General features: G+C 42.3%; 1 protein-coding gene across 3 annotated transcripts in view; it reads left to right on the top strand.

Moving 5' to 3' along the window:
* pde4ba (phosphodiesterase 4B, cAMP-specific a) overlaps positions 1–20,582 on the top strand; it is a 197,060-nt gene extending 176,478 nt beyond the window's left edge. For all 3 annotated transcript variants that reach the window (XM_061034965.1, XM_061034966.1, XM_061034967.1), the window contains 9 exons: positions 977–1,089; positions 11,525–11,618; positions 14,467–14,741; positions 14,850–15,014; positions 15,522–15,621; positions 15,775–15,929; positions 16,040–16,162; positions 16,709–16,891; positions 16,996–20,582. In XM_061034965.1, the coding sequence (XP_060890948.1) occupies positions 977–1,089; positions 11,525–11,618; positions 14,467–14,741; positions 14,850–15,014; positions 15,522–15,621; positions 15,775–15,929; positions 16,040–16,162; positions 16,709–16,891; positions 16,996–17,436 (1,649 nt within the window). In that variant the 3' untranslated portion in view covers positions 17,437–20,582. The remainder of the gene's footprint in view (positions 1–976; positions 1,090–11,524; positions 11,619–14,466; positions 14,742–14,849; positions 15,015–15,521; positions 15,622–15,774; positions 15,930–16,039; positions 16,163–16,708; positions 16,892–16,995) is intronic.
* The last annotated feature ends 6,895 nt before the right edge of the window (positions 20,583–27,477 follow it).

Below are 27,477 nucleotides of genomic sequence, written 5' to 3'. Positions count from 1 at the left end.
GTATAAGAAAAGTTATACTTTACAGAAACAGCAACACAGTTTTTTAAATATAAAAAAGAGCTGACACATTAATGATCAAACGTGTGGCTTAATCCGACTCTCGCTGTTGCATAACATTACGGAAATGAAGTCCAGATCTGATCATTAAATGTCAGTTCCTGTAATTTTATTTCTAGGCTACATTTGTGTCATGCTGTGGTTCAGTTTCTGGCTTACTGACACTTCAAAAACAATAACCACATGTTTCTTCACTGTAGCTGCTATCATTGGTGCAGGGGACTGAAAGGACATGTTCTTAACTCTGCATGGACTCGTTAAAACATCCACACGCAGACAGACGTGCACAAGGTTTGTGTGTCTTTCCCAGTAAAGAACTGTGTTGTTGTTAGTCAGCACTCAGAAATTGTTTCACTGATTAAAATGATGCGACTTAAGCGAGGATGCTTTTAGGTAGCAGAGCATTTTACTCAACAGTTATTTTGGCAGATTAAAAGATTATGTGTGTGTGTGTGTGTGTGTGTGTGTGTGTGTGTGTGTGTGTGCGTGCTTCCTGTAAGCTGGGGTAAAACGTGTCTGTGTGTGGCGACAGTGAGGGGGGGTAGTCAGTATCTAGTTTCCTGTTTCAGGGGGTCGACTATGTAAATGAGCTGAAGGCCTCAGATTGGTGCTTGCACATACGCATGCACAAGTGTGTGACAGGGCGAGCGCAGGTCCTGCAGTTAGCTTTTCCCTCCGCTCTGCTGACAGCTGCAAGCGAGTCCCAAAAAAAAAGGCTCGCCACAGCTCCTACACCTCCTCATGATGAAGGAGCGCTGCAGCCAGGTGCCACCTTCACCTAGTCCCCCTCCTCTTCCTCGGCAGCAGCAGCAGCAGCAGCAGCAGCGGCAGAAAGTGCGGAAGCAGGCGCAGCGCTCGGGCTCCACGTGCGCCGTCTGTTCTGACTGTGTGTCTCTGTGTGCCGACTGCTTGTTGACAGATGAGGCGTACCAGAAGCTGGCCATGGAGACGATGGAGGAGCTGGACTGGTGTCTGGACCAGCTGGAGACCATCCAGACCTACCGCTCCGTCAGCGACATGGCCTCCACCAAGGTAGGAGAGGCGGCATCTTTGTGTTTTTATTTCTATTTTTTTTTTTCCAACCAGAGTGGAGAGAAGGGCAAAAAGGCAAATTGGAAATGTTTACACCTAAGTCTGAGCAGCTCTCTGTATTCATAACTCATCACAGTGAACACAGATCCAGAGATACTTTGTCTGTTAACATACATGAACTAAACATGACTTTAGCAAAGTCAAAGTATTAATAGAGTGAACATGTACTGTAGTAAAGAGGAGGCATTAGAGCTGTCAGTGTTTAAAGAAACCTGCTGTTTTTGGATTTATACGACTGGATGTTTCTGCCTCCACCAGATTAAACTTCCACTGATTTCCGCTTCATTTATTTTTCTCGGTGTACTCTTCTGCAGAAGTCTGCAGACGCACCGGAAGTCAAATACACAAGCCTGTTGTTACAAAAAGATTTATCTATTTTTGTGTTTATTCTATTTTTTAGTTGACTTAGATTCAGTTTTGAACACTTTTGTTTTCTGGTGAATGAGGTTTTGTGTTTTATTGAAAAAGAAGCAGCTGAAACGTTTTGTGAAGTGAGCCAAGAGGATAAACTTGTTGTTTCTCATAAAACTGGACAACAGGATGTTGGGGATCCCGCAGTGGGTCAAACACAATAAACTAGAGAGGAAGACAGAACATTTATGTGTGTGTGTGTGTGTGTGTGAGAGATTCATGCAGACCCCTGAGTAGAGTGACTCTCTCTTCCTGTCTCCTTCCTGATCGCCTGCTCTCCCACCAGACGACAATAGACATCCCATCATGCCCATATGGATGGTTAATGGTTGGTTTTATTTATCCTGTTGCTGTCGTCATGTGGATGGTGATCCAACACAACACTGAGCTGGTTTTTGTTTTCAGTCGAGACAAATGAGGTCACCTGAAACAAAGAAAACATACTTTTAACACATTACAAACAGATATTTGGACACAGATGAACGGCTGCAGGACCGCAGAATAGAGAGAGATACGGGTTTAAATCAACTGTTATTTATGGACACGTTGTAATTTTAGCACTTTTGCAATCACAGAAAAACTGCGCAGGAATGAGCCAAAAAAATCATCTGCAGTTGATGATTGATATGAGGAGGTGAGAAACTCCAAAACATCCGAAAATCCGGGAATAGGGAAAGGAGAGTTTTATTTATATAATATACTACTTATTAAGTGTTCTGCTGCCAACAAAATCTGACTGTAACAAAAGGCAGGAGCAACAACACAAGTTGAGAGTTTGACTCAGGCAGGAGGTTGAATTGTTTTCCTCCAGGAAATGTCTCAACAATTTCAGGACATTCAGGCCCTGACATTTTCTGGAATCCTCTTTTTTTTACGCGAATCCCCGCAAGAAATAGTCCGTGTTGGTTGTGTTGTTACGACTAGATGTTGCAGACTATTACCTGCAGCATTCACACGATGGTTCACCCCGACTTCATGCAGACTCTTTGCTTGAAGGCCTGGAGGAAGTGGACATCAGCTGTTTTCACACACTGTATGCAATCCTGGACATTTCTAGAAGATTTTAAGATTTTTAGGCAGAATCTTGCTGAGTTATTTGTTCACACATGCACCTTATAATAATAATAATAATAATAATAATAAAGTTTATTTATATAGTGCTTTTCGCAGACAAAGGTCACAAAGTGCTTTACATCAACAAAAAACAACAACAGCATACAAACAATGAAAGAAGAAAAAATAAAAAATGAGTACGTGATGGACGATATTATAAAATCCTGCTGTAACCAGGAACAATAATTGGTACAATAAAACATAGATGAGTAGGTACACTGGGTGGACCTGATTACCCATAGGCCTGTCTAAACATGAACGTTTTTAATTGTTTTTCAAAAGACTCAACAGAGTCAGAAAGACGTAGCGAGATGGGTCGAGAATTCCAGAGGATTGGACTGAAACGCACGATCCCCACGTGTGTGTGTGTGTGTGTGTGTGTGTGTGTGTGTGTGTGTGTGTGTGTGTGTGTGTGTGTGTGTGTGTGTGTGTGTGTGTGTGTGTGTGTGTGTGTGTGTGTGTGTGTGTCTGACAGAAATGTGACTCTTTTTTTTATTTTTTTTAATGGAGATTTTAAAAGTTAAAAGAAGTCAAATCTTGATTTGACTTCTCGAGTGAAGCAGTTAATTCAGTCTGGACAATCTTCTTGTTGCGTCCCCCCTCCTCTTTTTTCCAGTGTGTCCTCCGAACACATAACTTATCTGCGGGAATCTCCTCTTGTGTGTGTGTGTAGGGTATTTGTATGTCTTCGTGTGTGAGTCTGTGTATTAGTATAAGCATCAGGTCACTACGGGACACACAAACATTACACAACTGGGCCGTCACACTCGACGTGCTTTTATGAACGAGCACATGCGGGTCAGCCGCAGTGACCCCCTTACTACCTGTTGTACTTACGATGGAAAAAACTGTAATTGAAGCCACGGCAGAGTATGAAACATGAGTACGAGCGAGGTGAAACGCGAGTCGCTGCTGCTGTACCTCCAAGGTGAAGTGTAGAGGACTGCTGCTGAGGACTCACTGTACGTGCCTGTCCTCGCTCGTTATGCACGGCTGACGTCGGCGGGTCAAGGCCCGTAGCGAGGTGCAATATTCTTCAGTGTCAAGGATGTAGATGCTTTGTTATTGGAAACCAGGGTGGATATTATAAGTGGAGCAATAGGCCAGTATCGCTCTAATTGTTCGAGTCGTTGAAAGAGTAGAAATGAAAAGTATCCGCTGCTATCAGTTTCTCAAAGAGATGAGATCAAGTCAAATGTCCTACTTTGTCAAACGGGAGTAAGTTTTATGTTGTGTGGACTACAAACAGACTGTGGAGAAAATGTCTCTTTAAGCTGATTCTAATATTTTTTTAAATACTAAAAATGGGAACATGTGATTAACATTGTACATGTGACCTTTTACAAATTAAAGAAGACTAAATTATGGGGCAATAAATGTGCACCGCTGATGACCTACTTCTTGTGTTGTTGTTGATGCAGCTCTATAGACATTCCTATGTGATAGATAAACATCTAAGAAATGTTTCATGATCTAAACACTTGTTTCAGTCCTCATACATCTGGACTTTAGCTCCACACTTGCAGTCCTGTGTCTACAGACGTGAAGGAGGGAGATGCTGGATCCATGTGTCCAGTGTTGGGTTTTATTAAACATTGATTATTGAGAGACGTTTAATTTGATCTAGTTTTGAAACACATGTATATGTAACATTTGTTCCAACATGTGTTCTTTGTAATCATTTCTGTTATAAACTGAAGGACACTTAAAAGTGAGGCTACTCCTCTTGTCTTCCACTAAATAGATTTCATTTTCCAGGGATAAAAAAAAAAAAAAAGTTACTTTCAGTTCGAGGAAATCCACTGTGTTCCTGAAAACAGGAAGTGTTCCAGTCATCAGAATAAATCAGCAGCACGGTATTGACAGTGTAAACTCTGAAGTCTGAGTGCCGGCTGCACGAGAAGTGAACAGCCAAGTGAGAGGAGCGAGAGGCAGGACTAACCCCCATGTGGGAGTGTGTACTGTATCAGGCAGAGGTCTCTCTCTCTCTCTTACACACACACACACACTCACTCCCTCATTGCTCCACATGCACAGGGTGTGAGGTAAAGCCTAGTCAGACCCCGCAGCCAGAAGTGAGTCACTAGAGCTTCCCGCCGTCAGAGAGCCAAGGCTTGGTCCTTTTACTCATGCTGTAGTCAGAGCGAGACAGAAACTTTTAACGGACAGCAAGCCCCTCTCTCTCTGCTCTGCACTCCTCACACACAGCAACATGGGAGCCTGCTGCTTTGACAAGAAGGAGAGGAAACTGGGGAAGCTCAATGGTTGGAGAAAGGTCAGTTTCTATGGGTTTGCTTTTAGTTCTGAAACTTTGCATCAGTTTGTGACTTTTATTTTTAGTAAATGGAAGTCTCCATTCTGTGTGGACTTTGATTTGTGACAGTCTCATCTTTGTTTCAATTCCAAATGTTGTTGTTCTAGTCTTTTTTAAAAGTCAAAGATTCAGGGTTTCTTGTTGTTCTTAAAGCAGTCGTAGAAGGACTTGAGATATTCTACTGCTGCAGATGCTGAATGTGAACTTTATTCTTTGTGAGATCTGAAAGTTTGTTGAACTGTGGGATTCTTTTTGTCTAGTCTGGACTTTGTGCGCTAAACTTTAGTGACTTGACTCACATTTAGGAAACGAAACATCATGTGGTTTTAGTTTTGTGTATTCACAGTTTAAGTTCTTGTTTCTTAAGGACTTTACTTACTCTACTGCTGAGGATACTGAATGCATCATTTTGGGGTTTTTCTCCTTTTTGAAAGCATGTGAAGTGAAGTCACTGTGGCTGTTCACTCCCGAGGTGCTTACCAATTTGTAACTTTTTTCATAATATGCATCTTTTTAGAGGTTCATACAAGATGCACTGGTGTGTGCAAACCTTGGGCATCCTTTCATGTACTAAGATGTGTTGTCCAAGCTAAAACAAAAAGAAGCACAGTCTGTACTGGAGACCTCTCATTACCATTAAATTATTGATGGAATTTCTGTCCCTGGATTCTTAGGTTGATTGTTTCCTTTTAGTTTGTGGGATAACTTAAACTTTATCAGAAGTTTCCAAAGAGATGGAAAGATGATGTGAGCGTCTTAGAGACGCCACAAGGAGCAGTTTTTCTTCTTCTGTTAAACCGATGTCTACTGAGGTACTAAGTGACCTTTAGGTGACAGTTAACGCTTTTTGTTAAGTGTGGCTGGGTACAGTACATTTAATTGGGATTGTTTTGAAGACTTATGGGACAATATCCAAAATGTTTCCTCCTGTATGATTTGAAAATCCAGTTACTGTATTTGTTTTAAATTTGAGCTGCTGATTTATTTTAGAGATCATTTTAAGGATACGTTTTTCTTGTTTCTTTTAAAGTTTTGTTGAGGTGTGATACTAACTCTGCAGTTTTTTACCAGGTGGTATTTTCACCTTTCAAATCAAACAAAGCTCAAGCATGCACAGTTTAATGTTGTCCTCCAGCGAAACACATTTTTTCACACCACATCTGAGTGTGTGAGGCTTTGAACTGCTGGGAGTGATGGGAGTGATGGGAGTGATGGGTGGTTTCTTTTAACCCCCCCCCTTCGCTTTTTCTTAAAGCTGACCTTTTTTATTTAAGACGTCTTACCGTCCAAGTTAAAACACCTGAATCCACGCTTTCTCATACTGACACACTTTTGCCTGAGTGAGTCAGAGGAAGTGAGAGGGTTGTCAGGCCCGTCTCTCACAGCCGTCTGTCTGTTGCTTCATACGTAGGTAGGATCCCTGATCTTTACAGACTTATGTCATAGCGAGTCTTACTGTAGCGCTGATGTTACCACCCTGCGTCATTACTTTTGCCAAACTGAGGGGGAGTTCAACCACAAACACTGTAGGTAGGTCTGTAGCTGAAGAATCAAATATTACACAAGTTCTCAGCATCATCACATACTGGGAAATGACATTCAGTGAAACAAACCAACAATAAGAAAAATGTTGATTCATGCAGATGAAGCCGCAATTCTTTGGAGGTCACATTTGAAGCAGGCTGTGTTGGGTTCACTTTCCAAGAACAGGAAGAAAAAGAAGAATCTGCAATTAGCTAAATGTGTCAAAGACATTAGGGGTAAGTCATTCTGAAAGTCTGACAGAAACCTTTGTAAACTCGTGTGAAATATACTTCATGATGCTAATTGCTTAAATGTGTTTTTTTTAGCTTTTATTGAACAAATCAGTTGATTTTGTTTCCCGACTGTCAGGGTGCAAAACGTTCAAACTGTGACACCTGGATATAAGGTGTTTATGAATGTTTTTAAATGGTCTGAATGAGTTCAAAGTTAGAACTAAGAAGTGTAGTGCACATTGAGTCATTTCTTTATTTTTCATCATTGTTAATTCAGATTAGTTAAAGGAACAACTCAAAGGTGATGCTTCAAATTTTATATTTGGTAGAATTAAATTAATAGAAAAAGTTTATCCGTATGTTTTGGTTTGCCGGGTTAAGGGGTCAAAGCTCTCTCATCACTGAGCAGGTTGGTCTACAGCACTCTGAGCATAGTGCGCCCACTAGTGGCCATACGGTGCAACTCTAATCTAGACCACATCAGATATCAGACAGAATTTAAACTGCTGCCATGTTGGTATGTCAGTGAGAAATATCCAAAGAGCTCTCAGAGTCTAATCTGTCTTTAATGTCCTGATGTTAGGAGGTAAAGAGGCTTCACTTTCGTCCAATCAGACACACGGGCAATAACACACTCATGGAGAAAAAGTGTGTAAAACATGAATGGGTCGTATGAGCATCAACTGATGTTAACTGTCATTAACAGCATTTGTCGGATGCTGCTCTGTGTGTGTGTGTGTGTGTGTGTGTGTGTGTGTGTGTGTGTGTGTGTGTGTGTGTGTGTGTGTGTGTGTGTGTGTGTGTGTGTGTGTGTGTGTGTGTAAACCAAGGCATTTCTTTCATCCTCTAAGAAAGCATGGCTCTGCAACACATTGCTGAGAGAGACATCCCCCGCTGTTATTTCTGGTTTCTTTATATATTAAGCAGTGAGCGATTATATAAAACGCTACCTCCTCTCTCTCTCTCCCTCTCTCTCTCTCTCGCTCTGTCTCTCTCTCTCTCTCTCTCTGTCTCTCTCCCTCTCTCTCTCTCGCTCTGTCTCTCTGTCTCTCTCCCTCTCTCTCTCTCGCTCTGTCTCTCTCTCTCTCTCTCTGTCTCTCTCCCTCTCTGCCTCTCTGTCTCTCTCTCTCTCTGTCTCTCTCCCTCTCTGCCTCTCTGTCTCTCTCTCTCTCTCTGTCTCTCTCCCTCTCTGCCTCTCTGTCTCTCTCTCTGTCTCTCTCTCGCTCTGTCTCTCTGTCTCTCTCCCTCTCTCTCTCTCGCTCTGTCTCTCTCTCTCTCTCTGTCTCTCTCCCTCTCTGCCTCTCTGTCTCTCTCTCTCTCTGTCTCTCTCTCTCTCGCTCTGTCTCTCTCTCTCTCTCCCTCTCGCTCTCTCTCTCTGTCTCTCTGTCTCTCTCTCTCTCTCTCTCTGTCTCTCTCTCTCGGTCTCTGTCTCTCTGTCTCTCTCTCTCTCCCTCTCTCTGTCTCTCTCTCTCTCTCTCTCTCTCTCGGTCTCTGTCTCTCTCTGTCTCTCTCTCTCTGTCTCTCTCTCTCTGTCTCTCTCTCGCTCTGTCTCTCTGTCTCTCTCTCTCTCTCCCTCTCTCTCTCTCTCTCTCTCTCTCTCTGTCTCTCTCTATCTCTGTCTCTCTCTCTCTCTCTCTCTCTCGGTCTCTGTCTCTCTGTCTCTCTCTCTCTCTCTCTCTCTCTCGGTCTCTGTCTCTCTGTCTCTCTCCCTCTCTCTGTCTCTCTCTCTCTCTCTCTCTCTCTCTCTCTCTCGGTCTCTGTCTCTCTCTGTCTCTCTCTCTCTCTGTCTCTCTCTCTCTGTCTCTCTCTCGCTCTGTCTCTCTGTCTCTCTCTCTCTCCCTCTCTCTGTCTCTCTCTCTCTCCCTCTCTCTCTCTGTCTCTCTCTCTCTCTGTCTCTCTCTCTCTCTGTCTCTCTCTCTCTCGTTCTTATAAATTTATTTTTCCTCCCTCTTCTTTTCTTGCGGCCTACCTCCCTGCTTCTGGTTCTTTCCCTCCGTGGGAGGAGGATAATCCGGAATCCTCTCGGGGTTCAGCTTTTGATCTCCCACTTCATACAAAAACACAAAAACACACATGATGACTGATTCAGAGAGAGAGGTTTTCCCAAGAAGAACTATACATATAGATATATATATATATCTATACAGACAAAAAGCTTTGGCCACTGATCCTGATGTAACAGTTCATTCAGGTGGCTCCGGCCATCAACACCTGCTCCAAGGACGGCCCATTGATCCTGCCAGTGAGGCAGACAGACACAGAGATTGATGGCTGGGTTTGCAAGTGGTAGCCGTGAGAGAAATTGACATGTAAGCAGTGGAGAGCGAGGAAAAGACGGAGGGGGGAGGGGAGTGTGTTTTTATTTCTTTATTTTTCAGTCTCTGCATCGTTGGATGCAAGCAGAGGCGATGTGTGTGGTGTGTCCTCGTGACAGCTCAGCAGCTACACCACATGTCTGCCTGGGAAGGGAAAGGGGGGAAGCCTCTCCAATTTTGTCTCTCTCCTCCTTGCTGCCTGATGCTGTTGCCATGGTGTTTTGGGATGTTCTGGTAATAGGCAGCGAAAGAGAGAAATCTGTTGGCTGCTGTCACCTATATTGGGGAAAGGATGCAATTATCTCCCATCTCTCTTCTTTCTTTTCTTTTGTAGTTTTTTTCTCTGACCGCCGTCCCCCTCTGTTCTGTTGTCTCCTGGTTGTTAAAAATAACCCTCGGCACGGCAGACACCCTGACAGCATCTTATATTAGTGGGGTTTGGGAAGCGGATAATGAACAGTCTTCATGAGTTCTCCACAATGGAAGAAAACAGAAGAATCAAAAGGAGAGAGAGGAAGAAGAGCTGATGATTAGAGAGATTAATGGTGATAAAAATACAGTCGCTGTGGCATTCACATTGCTCAAAACGTGCCCCCGTCCCCCGTCCTCATTGTTTTACTGCAAAGAGGGGGAGGCAGAGCTGAGTGGCTCGATGACATTCCTCCACAATGGCTGACTTTAAAAAAAGAGGGAATTACAGGGGGTTGGAATTAAAGAGGATGACATGTATAAGCACTATCTGCAACACTGGAAATTTAAAAAAAAAAGCATAAAAGGAGAGGGAAAGTAACATCTCAAATGCAAGTCTGGATATTGAAATCACTTTTCTCCAGGACCTGAGAATGAGGGTTCCCCCCCCTTTCTCCCTTTTTTCTGTCAAATCATGTATTCTGAATTGAGCGTGTTGCTGGGGCTGGCAGGAAAAAAGAGACAGAATAGGGAGGGAGTGAATGAAAGAGAGAGAACGAGGGAAAGAGAGAGAGAGAGAGAGAGAGAGAGAGAGAAGGTAGGAGGGGGCGTGTGAGCAGCGAGAGCAGCCAAGCAAGACAAATCCAGTGGAGGAACCCCCCCTCCAGTCAGATGAACATCGCCGCCTCACTCCCTCCTCCTCCTTGTCTCCGGAGCTGGTTTCTCCCCTCCTCCCTTCCCCCTCGTTACTTCTTCATTATTCATCAGAGTCTCCAGCTCAAGGCTCCAGCTGCTGCTGCTGCTGGATCTCCTCACCCACCAAGCCCGGCTACACCTTCCTTTTCTCTTCATCCCTCGAAACATTTATCCATTCCCGAGCATGGCGACCAAGAGCTGGCCCTTCTCTGCAGCCGATAGGGAGAGTGAGTCGTTATCGAGCTGCTCTCTTAGCCGCTGAAAAGGAAAAAACGCATGAGGAGAGAGGAAAAGAGGATTTTTTTTCCCTTCTTCTTTTGGCACTAAAGGAATTTTGTCCATCTTCCTCGTTTTTTTTTTTTCTTTTTTATTCCCACTGGATTACAGTTCTGGCTTTGTGTAGGAACGAGAAAAAGGGGTCCAAAATGCCTGAAGCCAATTACCTGCTGTCGGTGTCTTGGGGTTACATTAAGGTGTGTGGCGCTTATCTACGTAGCTTGTCGGGATATCTCATCTTTTTCATTGTACCTGTCTGTGCTGTCTAAAGGCCAGTTCTTAAGAAATGCAGCTTTATAATCAAATCTGCTGGTTTTTTGGGGATGTGTTGCTCGCCTAATTGCACCCAAAATATATTTCCTGCATGGTGAGAGATGGTGTTTGGCGGTGGTTTTTTTTGTGGCTGAGGCTCCATCTTGAGTCCTCTGCAGAGCTGTGTGTCTGTTTGAATGTGTTGGTGTGTGTGTGTGTGTGTGTGTGTGTGTGTGTGTGTGTGTGTGTGTGTGTGTGTGTGTGTGTGTGTGTGCATCAGTTTGTCATAAACAGCTGCTGCTGCAGTACCTGGGTTTCCGTGAACTGTCAAATGCACCCGTCTACTGTTTTTAAACTATCATTGTTTCTGCACAGTAAATGAAAATATCCGAGAAAGGATGTCGGATACAGTGCGTTGATTTCCCCCCCGACATCACTGAAATTATTTTTTCAGTGACGCAAGTAAAGCAGCGAAATAGGCCCCAAAAATGTGGTTCAGTATAAATATAAAGAAATATAATAAATTATTATAAAAAAGAATAAAACTGTAAAGTGGTTGCATGGGAATGTATTAAGGGCTTTAAAATGTGATGGCCCCCAACTCTCAAAAATAACAATCCACTAATTAATTGCAATTAAAAAATGGTGTCATGCTGTTATTCATTCATATTTAACTAGTCCCATAAAGCTGTGTAATGTTGTATTCTACATGGAATCCCATATACCATCATATCTTCCAGGTTTTCCTTCTGTGGTAACTGACGACATTTTTCCTCTTTCCCCCTCCTCCTCCTTCTCTTCCTCTTCCTCCTCTTCTTCTTTCTCTCTTGCAGTTCAAGAGAATGTTGAATCGGGAGTTGACGCACCTATCGGAGATGAGTCGGTCTGGAAATCAAGTTTCAGAATTCATCTCCAACACCTTCCTAGGTAAATGAAAGTCTTGTGAACATGCACTCAAAAAAAAAAATCACAGCACATAATTCACCACTTTTTCAAAATAAAGCACCACAGGCTTTACACAAAACAAACAAACAAATATGCATTGGTCAACACATAAACCCTGCTATTCTGTCTTGCTGCAATGTTTTTTCTGAGGGTTCAGTGTGTTAGAAGATGTTTAGCCGTGCAAGTTGCTCTGGCAGGTTCTTCTGTGGGGGCGTACCATAAAGCACTGCGCCATTTAGCTTTTGTTTTTGGAGGGTCATAGCGCTTAAAAATGGCCGTCCAATGCAAGTAAACAATCATCCTTTAAAAAAGTTTATTACAGAAAGCGCATAAGGTGGCTGGTCACTTTAAAAGGAGACTTTTATTACTTTTATTATTATTTATATTTATTATTATTTTATTTTATTAACTAAATATATATGCAATTCTATTGTCTTCTCAAACATTTTCACAGATTCTTTTAGTTTCTGATACAAAAACACAATACAGTCACGGTCAGGTTTTAAAATGTGTGATTTAATAAGTTTGATATTTCTAGGAAAGGACCGACGTGAGAATGAGTTAAAATGTGATATAAATGGAGAAATAAAAATGAAAAAGGGTGAAAGACAGAACGGCCATTGATGCTGTTTAGAGTATTTATAGAATCTTCCGATCGATTGGTCATCCTGATCCGGTGTAGGGTTGTCAGTGGATCCTCACCGCCTGATCTTAATGAGCAGGAGGCTGGGGTGAGGAGAGATAGAGAAGAAGCAAAAAGGGCGAGGGAGGGAGTTTGACTGCAGTGGAGGAGAAAGCCGAGGTACGGAGGAACCCCCCTTTTGCTGAGCCGGGCAGATCGGGTGACTCATCACCGCCTTAATGCATCTTCGTCAGCAGGGACACCTTGTTGTTGTTGTCTCTCTACGTCTCCTTGCCACCTCCGTCTCTGACCTGAGAAGCCCGGCGGAGGTTTGATAAAGAAATGAGAATGACCCTGCTGAACGGAAAAACACAGAAAATCAATGAAGAAGAACTGGAAAAAAATAGCTGAAGCTTCAGATCTTGTTTGGCTCAGTTGACCAGTAGACTGTTGACATTTTTTCCTGTTGTATGCCAATTTAAAAAAAGATTAGTTTAAAGACCACAGCTTTATTTTACCTTATTTTATTGTAAACAAGCTATAATACAGACATCCCAAAGTGAAGCATCAAAGGCATTTCCAGACCAGATTTTCTGACCTACCAGTTTGGATTTTTTTAGACTGCAACATGCTGCCAGTCCACGTGTCTCCCCCCCCCCCCCCCCCCCCCCCCTCGCCACAGCTGTCCTGACTGCATAATTCTGTCATAATTCCCTTTGATCGGCCAGCAGCACAGAAACACCTAGCTTAGGGGATATACTACAGAGGAAAAAAGCCTCCACACCTTCCCTGATGCATCTGCGTCTCTGACTAGAGAGCATGTCGAGGAAGGATGAAAAGGATGAGAATGAAAAATCTAAATAAACGTGGGAGGTGAGAGAGGAGAGAGGAGGGAGGCGGGAGAGAGATTTCTAATTCTTCTGCGCAAATCAGGTTTCTAAAAACCTGCAAAGGAAAGAGGGAGGAAAACTACAAGAGGGGACTACCCACACACCAGCAACTATTCACCACTGCACTGTTTCATGTTTAGTCATGTAAATATTAGTCTTTTCTTATTAAGTTTATTGTTGATATTTAATGTTGTACCTGTACATAAGAGAGAGCACAGTTCACCAAAGTTAAACTCCTGGTGTGTGTAATAAATCTGATTCTGATTCTGCAGAGCAAACTGAAACAGAGAGACTTTGTGTAGTCCGGAGTAGACCTCTACCTTAGCAGGACGATAGGAATGAACTTGTCTGATTACAGCAGTGGTGATAATGATGGCTTGAAATAAATTAGAGGGCGATATATTGCCGTTTCCCCACGCAGCACATGTCTGAGAGCGCTTAATCGCCCATTCTCGTTTACCACTGGAGGAACGAGACGTCGAGGAAAAACAGAGGAAACAGTGCAAGAAGAGAGGGAGAGAGAGAGAGAGAGAGAGAGGGGGGAGTGCATGCAAGTGATTATTTGAATTAAAGCTGGTAATTGAATAACCCTCCACAGGGGAAGGCCTGATAGGCCGGCGATGAGCTGAGTGCGGGGACTCACATACATGCCGATAGCTGGTCCCTGCTGGGTTTCATACACTTCTTCTTTATTTGATTTTTTGGTTATTTCAAGAAACTCGGCCTAGTTTTCAGTTTTTATAGTGAGAAGAGAAATTCTAGTAGTTTTCCTTGCGTTCCTGTTTTTTTTTCCGACTTGTTTGCAGCCGGACCGACTGTGTTTGAACAGACCTACTGAACACATAAATCCCGATCTATACTGGGTGATTTGATAAAGCGGTGAAAGATGCAGCAGCTTATTGAATGACCGACTTTATAGAGCAGCCTTAACTGTGCTGGAGCCTCAGTCTCTCAGTCTGTCAATGGACTGACCTACAAGACTGAAAGGAACAGAAGATGAGACTCCCGCTGAGATGCAGCTGAGAAAGAAAGTGCTGCAGGAGGGGAGGGGGGGTGAACAGTGGGGCCTCAGAGAGAGCCTGCAGGTGGAGGACAGCGGTGTGAATGGAGGGAGAAATGATGAATGAGTACGTTTTTAAGTCACTCTCACATCATTTAAGCAGCTGCAGGTGTGCACCTTCTCAGGCAGCCTACCACGTACTCTGATCCCTGAATAATTTAGGAATTTTGAAACCACATCTCCTCACAACATCAAACCTTTTCCACAATTAAAAAAAAAGAAAAATCCTCAAAACATATCTCCCTTTCCCTCCCTCAGACAAGCAGAACGATGTGGAGATCCCGTCGCCGACGTCCAAGACGCGAGAGAAGAAGAAGCAGCAGCTGATGACACAGATCAGCGGGGTCAAGAAGATCTCCCACGGGCCCTCGCTCTCCAGCAGCAGCGTCTCGCGCTTCGGCGTCAAGACCGACAAGGAGGAGCTGCTGTCCAAGGAGTTGGAGGACCTCAACAAGTGGGGCCTGAACATCTTCACCGTCTCCGAGTACTCGCACAACCGGCCTCTCACCTGCATCATGTACGCCATCTTCCAGGTACGACAACGTCATCGAGGAAATCTTCTGCTGTCTTTCTATAACATTTCTGATTTCTACCAAACATATTCTCACCTGTTCCCATCCCTACCTTCTTTGTCTGTCCAGGAGCGAGACCTGTTGAAGACATTTAAGATCCCAATGGATACATTTGTGGCCTACATGATGACGTTGGAAGATCACTACCATTCAGATGTGGCCTACCACAACAGCCTGCACGCTGCTGATGTAGCCCAATCCACGCACATCCTCCTCTCCACTCCGGCCCTGGATGTAAGTCACACTCTGAAGTACTCGGTTGTATCTCACTTCTCAACGGTAATAGAGGAAAACTAAATTAGAGCAGTGAGTTCTTACATCATCCCGTGTGCCACTTTCTTGGCTCGCCAACATATCCTTCCATTCAGTCATCTTTTCCCTGCTCTCTCTGCTCACATCACTTTACTCCTTCATTTTCCTCCACGCCTGCTTTGTTAGAATTTTCCTGCATGCTCTTCTTAGGTAAGAGTTACAGCTGGAAAGAAACAGTCAGGTCAGAACGCCCCGCTCTTTCATCTGCTGAAGCTAGCAGACGGTGTTGCACTATTTTGGAGTTAGAGATGATTTGGAGAGGAATGGCTAGTTTATTAGTTTTGTTCAAGCAAGCGTGACAGACACAGAAACACGTTTGAAAACCATTTTCAAGTAAATCTTGTCCAGAAAACTGCCTCGTATCACCCTGTGTCTCTTTTATCTTCAGCGTTAGTTAAATGTTTCCCTTCCTTTCTTTCTCTCTTCCAGGCCGTCTTCACAGATCTCGAGATCCTCGCAGCCATCTTTGCTGCAGCTATCCATGATGTTGACCATCCTGGAGTATCAAACCAATTTCTTATTAATACCAGTAAGTCAAAAAAACAGGAGACATTTTTATTTAAATGCATTGTTTCCGTTTAAAAAAGAAAAGAATACACATTGGTGCTTTTGGAAACCTAAGCAGGAGCAGTCATGGTATTTGGCAAAAGTATTCAAATGTCTTTTTTTAACTTGTTTCCAGACTCGGAGCTGGCGTTGATGTACAACGATGAGTCCGTGCTGGAGAACCATCACCTGGCTGTAGGATTTAAACTGCTGCAGGAAGACAACTGTGATATCTTCCAGAACCTCACCAAAAAACAGAGACAGTCCCTGCGCAAGATGGTCATTGACATGGTAAGATAGACTAAGCCTTATTTATTTTTTATATATTATTCTGTCGTCTGGACTCAAATCCAAATCTTTCTGGAATCTGAGCATGGTGGGTTCTTTTGTGTGTTCATTAGGTTTTGGCCACTGACATGTCCAAACACATGAGTCTGCTGGCTGATCTGAAGACCATGGTGGAGACAAAGAAGGTGACGAGCTCTGGAGTGCTGCTGCTGGACAATTACACCGACAGGATACAGGTAGGGGTCTTTTGTTTTTTTTTTTACAAAAAGAAAGAAAAATGTCATCACTTGTAAAATGAGAAATACCACCAACACACAGACTGTGTGTTTTGTAATGTTCCAGTCTTTAAGCTCTCTTTGACTTGCTTTTAAATAGCTCAAATCAATAGTCAGCGCTGCTGGAGGTTACTCAGCCGATGGTCATTACTTGGCGTCTTACAAAGCTGACCTCTGCTCCTCCTGTCACTCCTCTTCTCACTCCATTCATCTTCCTTTAAAGGTTAACTGACTCTGAACACATTGAGTCTAATCATTTTCCAGGACTTATTCTTTATTAGACGACCTCTTTTTAATGAAAAACACAGAAGAATAAAGCTGAAATACAGATATGATTGTATTGTTAAAGGATGTTAAGAGGCTTGTTTTTGTTTTTTCTTCAAATGATGAAAGATTCTTTAAAACAAATGTTGAGTATAAGAAAAAATAAAGTATGGACATTTTTGGAGGTAAAAAGAGTCGAGGTAATAAAGACGTGTACTTATTGCCATTGTGTCTTTTTGATAGGTGCTGAGGAACATGGTGCACTGTGCTGACCTGAGTAACCCCACCAAGTCCCTGGAGCTGTATCGTCAGTGGACTGATCGGATAATGGAGGAGTTCTTCCACCAGGGAGACCGAGAGAGGGAGAGGGGGATGGAGATCAGCCCTATGTGTGATAAACACACAGCTTCAGTGGAGAAGAGCCAGGTAGGCAACCGGAAACACAGGAACTCAATTAAGGATATAAAGAGATTAAAACATGTTCAATGTGTAGTTCTGCTTCTGAGTTTTTCCTCTTATTCCTTCCCCAGGTGGGTTTCATAGATTACATCGTTCACCCTCTGTGGGAGACCTGGGCTGATCTGGTTCACCCCGATGCCCAGGACATCCTGGACACACTGGAGGACAACAGGAACTGGTACCAGAGCATGATCCCCCAGAGCCCCTCCCCGCCCTTCTACGACCAGGGAACGCACGGGGGGAACACGGGCGGTCAAGGAGGTGGAGAGAAATTCCAGTTTGAGCTGACCCTAGAGGAGGAGGACTTGGACGGAATAGAGAAAGATGGAGATGATGAGGAGGAGGAGGAGGAGGAAGAAGAAGAGGAGGAAGAAGAAGAGGAGGATAGTTTAGGAGATTCTCGTTCCCCTCCTCTGGACTATTTGGACGGTCAGGATCAGGAGGAAGACAGCAACATGATGGAGCCGGCAATAGAGATTGTGACGCACGAGGCATCGCCAACAGACACATAGGGGCTTCCATCATCGCGCTCACCAAATGGTGATTTGGAAGCTTTTTGAAGAGGGGGAGATCCTCTTGCAGCTGTGCTTTTTAGAAAAGCCCACAGGCAAGGGCTTTAGTTTTCGTCCCGCAAAGGGGGGCGTCTTGCACTTGGGTGTTTGAAGCCAGCGGACAGTTTGAGCGGAGCGGCTTCAGAGTTCTCAGGAAATAACGGCTGCGAACATTTTAGTCTTGATGATGGACGGGCAAGACTGAGGGTGGAACTTGAAGGATTTCGGCCAGTTGGGAGAAAAGGTTCCTTTTTCTTTTTCTGGACTGGCATTAAAAGGACAGAAATCGACACTACTGAGAGAAGTTTTGTACCTTAAGACTTTTTTTTTTTTTACATTCAAAGATCTAGAAGTAGCATAGAGTAAGATCTACTGATGGAGACACATTTGTATAGAAGAGAAAGTGTTTACTTTTTTCCTGTACCATTTGTCAAAGGACTTTTGTGTGCCTTTTTTTACTATTGTCTTTATAATAGTTTTTTATTTATTGAACACTCTAGTATGTCTGTGACTTTTTTTTTTTTTTTTTTCTATCTGAAAGAGCAAAATCTTTTTGTATGTTAAAAAGAGAACAGTCTTCCATGTATTGGGCAATAGAGAAATCCAAACAAACGTCAACAAACAAACTCATCAACATAGGGAAACAGGAACACCAACATCTGACCAACACTCATCTTTTTATCTCGTTTGATTTCCGATCTGAGCACAATGTTTTCTTTGGAATTCGGACGCTTATGTTGCATGTTGAGTTTGTTACTGTCACTGATGCATCGCCTATTTTCATACTCCCATCTTTTCTACTTTTCTTTCAAATGGTCTGCAGATTATTTGGGATTCCACACCAAACAAGACTTTGAATGCTAAAATACTCAAATTTTGAAATCCTACGCTTGCAACTATATGGTGTAAAAATACATGATTTATGAAAAACAGTCTTTCATTTTTGCATCAAATTGTTGTTTTCAAGGTGTGAAATAGACGCACAGGTCCTGTTAAAACCAAAACTCCCACTAAAGAGCCACCAAAGTTCTTCTGATTATCAGTCTCTGAGGGACAAAATGCACACCAGAGATGAATCTATTTTTAGCCCACATGTATGCTGCAGTCTTAATAATCATGTTAGTAAGAGCGGGCCTTAACCCTAGACTGGGTCTGATGTAACGCCCCCCCCCCCTCCGGCCCCTCTGCAATCAGGCCCATATGATTAAAGGTGCACATACAGCTGCCTGTCTGAAAGGCGCTCTCAGACCCTCATCAGCGCCACTATTCACGTGGTTTACAAACCCCTCTGGGCTCCACAGACACGACCCCAAAAACAATCAGGCCAGCTATTTCTTCCTCACCATTAAAAAAAATCCCTCAAGGGCAGCGGCTGCTCATTGACGTCAATTGATTTTTTTTTTTTTTAAATCCCTCCCCCTTCACTGTATCAGGTTTCCAGGACAGTGGGATTATTAGGATTTGGCAGAGATGGAATTGCTTGGATTCAGCGTGGCAGACTTTACCCTGATGGGAGAGAAAGGAATAATTAGGTGCTCTATTTTTAAAACATTCAAAGAAATCGCTCCTGAAGCGTTTGGGAATATGGTTTAAAAATGGTTTGCAGACTATACATTCCTGCTCCTGTTTATGGATGTTCTTAATACATCTATCAATCTGTTCATTTTCATAATGGTTTACTGATAAACTCAAAGGTACTTCATCTAATTTCACTCCAGCATGAGTAAGTGTGCAGTACGTGTGAATGGATGTGTGTGTGTGTGTGTGTGTGTGTGTGTGTGTGTGTGTGTGTGTGTGTGTGTGTGTGTGTGTGTGTGTGTGTGTTTGTAATCAGGCCTCACCCCCCCCCCCCCCCCCCCCCCCCCATCACTCCACACCTTTGTCTCTACTGTTTGTTGCTAGGAGCTCAAGTTGGTCCTTTTTGCTGTTTATAACAGTGTGTATTTATTCTCTACTTTAAGCTTTGTATATAAGAAATACTGGTTCAGTGTAAAATCTATTTTAATTTATATGCACTTGCATTACCTGGAAGTGGTGGTGTCTAATGTGTAGAAGGCTCCAGATTAGAGTCTTTTTTATACATGTATTATGTTTTTATATAAATATATATAAATATATCTAAGTATATATTCGCACAATGTTTTGAGTACCCAGCAGAGCAGAAGCTAAAGAGACATGTTGCTGCTGTCAAATGAAAATGTTGTAACTCCAAAGAAGAAAATTAAACATAGAATCCTCTTTTAACTCTTTATTCAGCGTATTGTGCAAAGATATGAAACTTTTGCATCACTTTGGATTCTTAAAAACCAGATCAAGCATCATTTTATATTTCTTAAAACCTCAATTAGACAAAGACTTTGAATTCCCTATTTTGATCATGAAGTATTTTGTGTTTGTGCTTGGACACAAATCAATTTGAGTTATTTTGAAGCTACGACGTTTTTACCTGACAGCAGCAAATTGGAAACCCAGAGGCGACATAGAGGACATGTTAAACTGTGTAGGATAAAGGATACATAAAAGCTAGCTATGACAGCTCGACGCTTGGTATCAAGAACACAATCAGCTCATTTTCTCTCTAAGCTTTTCCATCCAGCATTTGAATGCAGATTGCTGATATGAGAAACAGGTTCAACTGACAAACAGGAAGCGATTGACTCCTTTTACACTTGACGCACTTCATGTAAAAGTAGATAACACGGGGAGCGTATTGGTAGCATGCTTCAATACTCCCTGCACTGATGTGAATCGTTCTGAATTAACAACAAAACATGATCTTATGTAACCTGATTGTGCTCATGTGTGAACTCTCTCTGACCAAACTTGTTAGCAGTTTTGAGATTCAGATGTGTCAGTATTGACATTGTTTTTCTATGTTGGAGCTTTTTTTGGTCCTAGTTGTGTCCAAATGGTTAGCCAGGTTTAGCACTATCTGCATGAGAGATGGGTTTTTTTTATTGTCAATAATATGTTCCAAGTCCGCCAGTTGTTGGCAGGAGGGTTATTCAATGTTTCACACAATGTATGGTATTATATTGTATATTGTGTTCAAAAATAAATCTGAAATACTTTTTCTATTAAGTGATTAAAAGAAAAGCATGAATATATTCCGTCTGTTTTTGCTGTTTTTTTTCCCTTTAAAGGTTTTATGTGATTTTTTGATCCAGCAGATGTCGCCCTTGAGCACCAGCATGAAACCAAAACAACTCGCGGTGCATTGTTGTGTTAGCATGCTAATGCTAGTGATCTTTATTATGCTCGTATCTTCACACTGCATGTAAATTTACCTGAAATGAGCGTGATCTAGAAACACAGTTAAGCAGTGAGTACAGTATGTTATTCTTCTTTTCTCTAGTCCCTCAATTAAACAACTTTTATTCGCGAGGGGAGGAGTCAGCCGGCCGTCCAGGCGATGTAAACAAAGTGAAGATAGGACTCTGAAAACATCACAGACAGTGGGACTCGGGTGTTACACCCATTGTAGACAGTCATGACTCACAGAGTTATTTTCAGAGGAGATACTTGATTTATATATTTAAGTGTTAAAAATCACATAAAGACTTTAAGTTCCCTCAGTTGATCAACTTGATCTTAATAAAATGTGACAGCCACTAAAGGTCAGCTAACAGTTCAGCTCATTCTGTACCTCTAAGCTCAGGACCGTTCTGAAAATTGAAAAAAAAAAAATTTCATGTGGTCTATAAGTATATTTACACTATTACTGTTAATTCCCTTTAATGTCACTCTGTTGCAGCAGTAAATAGACTTCTCTCTTTAATGTGCTAAGATGCAAAAACAAACACACACATATATACAGTGCTCATCTTCCTACATGTTGATATACACACACACACACCGAGGCAACAGATGCCTATAGGCACACATAAGACTTTGGCACTTCAAGTTATTCATCAGTTAAAACACTTTTAGCAGCTGGATGCATTCATGGTAATAGAGATGCAAATCTCTGTTGCACTGGACCGATCAATGTAATCATTGATAACCGCTCTGACATGAGGAGGAGGCGGGGCCCTTTGGTCAGTGATCCTGGCTGCCTGGCTCGGGGGGGTCAGCCTCACAGTGGAACAAGTTGAAGTCCAGTATTCAATCTACATTGTTTCAGTCAAGAATTACCGTTACCCAACTTTTATCAAACCACCAACATGGCTGGTATGTTGAACACATTCCAGCATGTGGGTGGCTAATTACCAACTCTAATACATAATGATTTTGTACTCAGACCACTATTAGAGAACAAACCATATGATGTATATTTGTAGACCAACCCGGGAGTAGCATCTCCATGGCGTCTTACGAGAATCCTCCTCTGGGATGTTTTCATTGGATTTTGGATCATTACAGAAAATAATCTCTGTGTTAAACACACGTTTCTGAAGCGTAGGCGTTTTGTTCAGCAGGATAATCTTCACAGATGAACGCCATCTTTATGATGTTTGAAGCGTTAATGCGGCCGACAGAAGTAGAAAGCTAACGTCATGCTACAAGCTAACTACACCACGATCGGATGATTGTGACGTCACTAGCGTTCAGCTTCAGACGATCTCCGATAAACTAATCCACGTAGCTTAATAAATAGTTTACTAACATAATATTCACCTTAACCTAAAGATTAAACCTACAGGAGACATCTCCGACTAGTGAGAGAGTTCCCGCCCTCTGTGTCCGGCGTGATGACGTTTAATGTCCCAGACGACCACTGTAGTCACATTTAGCCGCTTGTTAGCAACCGCCTTTTTAAAGACGAGTAAAAACTTCAAACTTCACAAGTGGAGGTATTACCTAACGTAGTTTATGTGGTCTAACAAAACACCAACATCTCTTCAGCTTGTGTTAACCACAGACCTTATTTCAGGCTTCTAACCACAAACACATTCAAAATCCCCGTTGACTTTTAGACGTTAGACCCCATGGCGCTCAAATGCTAACTTACTTCAGGGTTTTAGGACTCATTCCTGTGGCGCTCTATTAGAGAATAGCATATTTATATGTTTTTTTCCATATTAAATTTCCAATCTGTGTCTACGGTAAGTATGAGTATTTGGTTTTCCAGGGATAAATTAAGAGAGTCGTTCAACCTCGGTAAATGTATCTGAATGCTCTGTAGTCATGACTATAAACCCCCCAGTCCTGTTCCTTTTCAGAGCCCCCTGTAGTGACTCCCCGCTGACATTAACTGGATTATTCCGGCAGTAAATTTGTTTTATTTGCTACATAATGAAGTCGGTTCATTTAAAACGTGGAAACGTACACACAGAAGCCTGATGAAGCAGTATTTCCAGGAATGTTCTGTAAGCCTGTCATTTTCCACACAGGACTGCTTGACTGGAGGGTTTTTAGGCTTTAGTGGAACACACCGTTAGGCAATTAGTAAATTGTTTTTTGTTTTGTTTATTGCAACAATGGGGCTTGTTTCGTTCAGTGCTCACAGCCTTACGTCACTGCCAGTGTTTAAACAGAGCATGGCCGGTTCTAGGCAGGGGCCAACAGGGGCCAGTGGTCCCCCCTGTGGCCACCCCTCCAAAAGGAAGAGCCCCCAACACATACACAGTATTTGACTCGACAACCGGACAATCTATATTAAATACTGTTACTGAAACAAATATAAATCATGGTATTTTATGTTGTGGTATTTAAAGTCTTTATATGTGATTTTTCACACTTAAATATAATATAAATCAAGTTTATCCTCTGAAAATAACTCTGTGAGTCATGACTGTCTACAATGGGTGTAACACCCGAGTCCCACTGTCTGTGATGTTTTCAGAGTTTTCAGAGTCCTATCTTCAGTTTGTTTACATCGCCCGGACGGCCGGCTGACTCCTCCCCCTCGTGTATAAAAGTTGTTTAATTGAGGGAGTAGAGAAAAGAAGAATAACATACTGTACTCACTGCTTAACTGTGTTTCTAGATCACGCTCATTTCAGGTAAATTTACATGCAGTGTGAAGATACGAGCAGAATAAAGATCGCTAGCATTAGCATGCTAACACAACAATGCACCGCGAGTTGTTTTGGTTTCATGCTGGTGCTCAAGGGCGACATCTGCTGGATCAAAAAATCACATGTAAAGTATTTAAAGATGTGCTGTATTATTTGGCATAATATATACTTTTTTTTTAAAGCGATCATCTTTGTCTGTTTTTTTTTGTCTATTTTTCCTGGGTTTAATGTTCCACTCTGACAAAACAACTGGCCCCAGTTTGGCCCCCTCAGTAAAAGTGGTCTGAAACAGAGTACGTGTCATTTGGTAAGAGCAAATGAGTATTTTAGAAATATATTTTGTTTTGGGTTCATTCTCCAATAATCCATTAGGAGGATATTTTCAAACTTGTGACAGTGAAAGAATTACTGAAACCTGATCTGAAAACGTCACAACATTGGTAAGAGGCTTGTGTAATCCCCGTCCATGACCCTTCATATTTCATTTCACTGTGACCTCCGATAAGAGCTCTAACACCGTCTGCCCTTCTGTCCACTCCACACTTGTTTTAAAAAAGAATCATGAATTCATGAAGTGCCATCTTCATCTTTGAGCTCCTGATGAATTTTCATAAGGTCTTCTCTCCTCTTATTTCCTTCCTCCTTATGACCCACTCTCCAATCTCCCGGTGTGGGAGTCTGGGCTCGCCTCTCCTCTGACATAACCTAGTGAAGCAGGAGATTTGATTTGATGGAACTGCGTGCGTACACATGACGAGCGATGGTGAAAGATGGTGGAAAGAGGGAAGGGAAAGACTGGTAGATGGGACAGGTGGCGTCCCCTGTTGTTCCTTTTACACGGGCATGTATAGGCCCACTGGGACGACTACGTAATCTAATAAAGCTAAAAACAGAGCAAAGCATTTCCCAACAGTCCAGGAAAATGACACCACTTAACTATCCCCCCACCCCCCACCCTGAGGGATATATTCAGACAAAATTAGGAAATTGTTCGCTTCTGTGATAATTGCAAATTGGCTCAAGGCTTTTACAATTCCCTGATGAATCCTCTGAATGAATGAGAGACTCATTCAGAGAAGAGAGAAAGAAGAAGAGGAGGAGGAGGATGGTGTCTGTGTTTCACACTTCCTTTTAGTCTCATTCAAGCAAAACAAAAATCTGCCAGCGTGGAGAGAGAAATATTTGACCTGTATCAAACACAAACTGGAGTACGTGCGATGATCAACCTCGGCTCAACTGGTTTGAAACCTGCAGTGCAGAACTTCTGGCAGAGACAGCCGTTACACAAACAACCGTCTACGCACTGATGACGTACACCTACAGCGTCAGAGATAGTTACAAAATGACTGAGAATGTGACCGTTTCAAGACCATTATTCATAATTTAGGGAACTACTCTAAATATTTGACAAATACCAAACTGTCCCAGAGAGATCATGGAACATCGGCATCAGGCTCCTAGTCTCTTCCCCTCTTCTAGCACTCTTGCATTTCTCCTCTCTGCTGATCTCCTTTTTTTTTTTTTGGCCGTAATCCCTTCTCCAAACACCCAGTTTTCTTTTTTTTAACTAGAGCATCAGAAAGTTTTCCTCTGATGCCAGGTTTCATAGTCGTAAGCTTTGCATTTCTATCAGATGCTGTGGCCTCTTCTGTTTGCTCCCCCCTCCTGCTCTAGCTTACCTGACAGCTCAAGAATGTTCCCATGACAACGGAATTAAAAACTTTGCTATAATACAAAATACAGAGATGCTTAGCGTTGAGTTCAAATTTGAATATTATGTGTTTTTCTAAATGTCAAAGTGAATTACTCATGCTTTAAGATGAATTATACATTTGCAGTAAATTCCTTGGTCATGCATTTGCATAAAAAGGGACAGTGCAAAAAATAAATAATACATTTCCACTTGTTTTTAGGTTTACAGTTTTGACTCCAGCAGTATCTACACTTAAACAAAAGTGACATTTTAGCTAATCCATTTCACAGACAAACTAGGTATTTTGCATTTGAACTGTTTTGTGGAACCTGAAAAGCCTCGGAGTGTCATGTATATGATAGGATCCATAAAGTTACCTCGTGTCATGTTTTCTTTTTTACTTATTTATTTAGTATTTTTGTCTCTTCCTGTTTTATTGCACACACACACCACACATTCCAATCTGCACATTGCACTTTGACACCCTGGACACTTTACACTGTTTACATTACTCTATATTTTATATTTTGTACATTGAAATATATTTTTTTTAATTTTTACATTATATTCTATTTTACTGGACCCTGGACACTTTACACACTGACACTTTACAGTGTTTACATTACTCTATATTTTATATTTTGTACATTCAAATAATTCTTTTTTTATTTTTTACATTATATTCTATTTTACTGTATTTATGTGTGTTAGTAATTTGAGTGTTTATTGCACGGCCTTGCGGAACAGTCCTTACATTTCACTGCACATCTGTATGAGCATGTGACAAATACAAATCTTGAATCTTGAATCTTTATTTTGTACTTCCCCTTGTCTCTGTCTTTCAGATCCTGCTCCTCAGGTTTTCCTGCCCTGATTGTGCTCACCTGTGTGTCGTTATCCCCTGATTGTCTGTGTGTATAGATCCCTGTGTTTCCTCCCTCATGTGTGTTCCTGTGTGTCACCTTGTTCCAGCATTTTTACCTCTAGTAGACTTATAGTGATTTTTTGACCGTGCCTGCCTTACCGTTTTGCCTTTTGCCTGCTCCCTTTGGATTTGTTTGCCTTCCTGTGTACCGACCTGGACTGTTATTAAACTCTGAACTCAGACATGTGTGAGTCTGCTTTTGAGTCCCTGTCTCTCTATCTGGTTCTGATAGATGATGATAGTGTTGTAGTCAAGACTAACCGAAACAAAGACATACCCGAGATCAGAGTGCTCGGAGACTGAGACAAGATCGAGACATTTAGGGATCAAGACCGAGTCCAGACCAACACAGAGGCAGGGAGAGACCTAGACAAGACCAAGACCATAAATGTCACAGAAAATCATCATCTTGTGTCCGCATTGGGCGTGTCACTCACTTAGACTGTAACAACAAGAAGGTTTCAGATGTAGGATAAATCAAACTACAAATGAATTGAAGTTTTTTGTTCTTGTAGAAATGGGTCGTTCTCCTTCTAATCACAGTAATGATGGTGAAAAATAACCTTTCAGTTGGGGTCTTCATTTAAAATCCAAAGTACGCCCAGTCTGAGACCGAGACAAGACTGAGTATAGAAACGCCTGGGGTCGCTGGTGGCGCAGTGGTTAGTGCGCCCGTCCCATGTGTGGAGGCTGTAGTCCTCCAGGTGGGCGGCCCGGCCTCGAATCCCACCTGTGGCTCCTTTCCCGCATGTCATTCCCTACTCTCTCTCTCTCCCTGATTGTATACTCTATCCACTGTCCTATCTCTCCATTAAAGGCCCAAAAAGCCCAAAAATAAATCTTTAAAAAAAAAGAAACGCTTTAAATTCCGAGACAAGACCTTCAAAAAAAAAGTGGTCCAATTTCGAGTACTACAACACTAGTATATGAAACGTGAAAAAACGTGTCCCTATCAACATTTGTAATCAGCACAGTCATCAATTACATCCCATAGAAGGGATTAAACTATCTGTGTTTCAGTGTAACACTGATTACTAAACACACAAATAGCCACAAATAAATCAACATGATTTACAAATTAACCAACAACAGTGAACCCCCCCCCCCCATCACCCCCACCAAACACGACACTGACGCACACACACACACACACACACACACAGGGTCGATCCCTCTCAACTCTGTCTAACTTTGTCGTTATAAAACATCTTATCACAGATCCAATCCCTGTAATGAGGTGCAATCATGGGTGTCAACATAAACGTCATTACATAAGACTCTGTGCGTCAATTGAACTGCATTTAATTTCCCCCAGATGGCAATGATGGTGATTATTAGAGCTGTGAGCAGAATGACAGCTCAGCATGGTCTCAGAGTCTGGAAGTGAACACAGCATGTAAGAGAATGCAAACTGTACACACTTC

The sequence above is a fragment of the Labrus mixtus genome, chromosome 3 (assembly GCF_963584025.1).
Source record: "Labrus mixtus chromosome 3, fLabMix1.1, whole genome shotgun sequence".
Classification (NCBI taxonomy): domain Eukaryota; kingdom Metazoa; phylum Chordata; class Actinopteri; order Labriformes; family Labridae; genus Labrus; species Labrus mixtus.
Note: the sequence above shows the minus strand (reverse complement) of the source record. Positions and strands in the feature narration are given on the sequence as shown.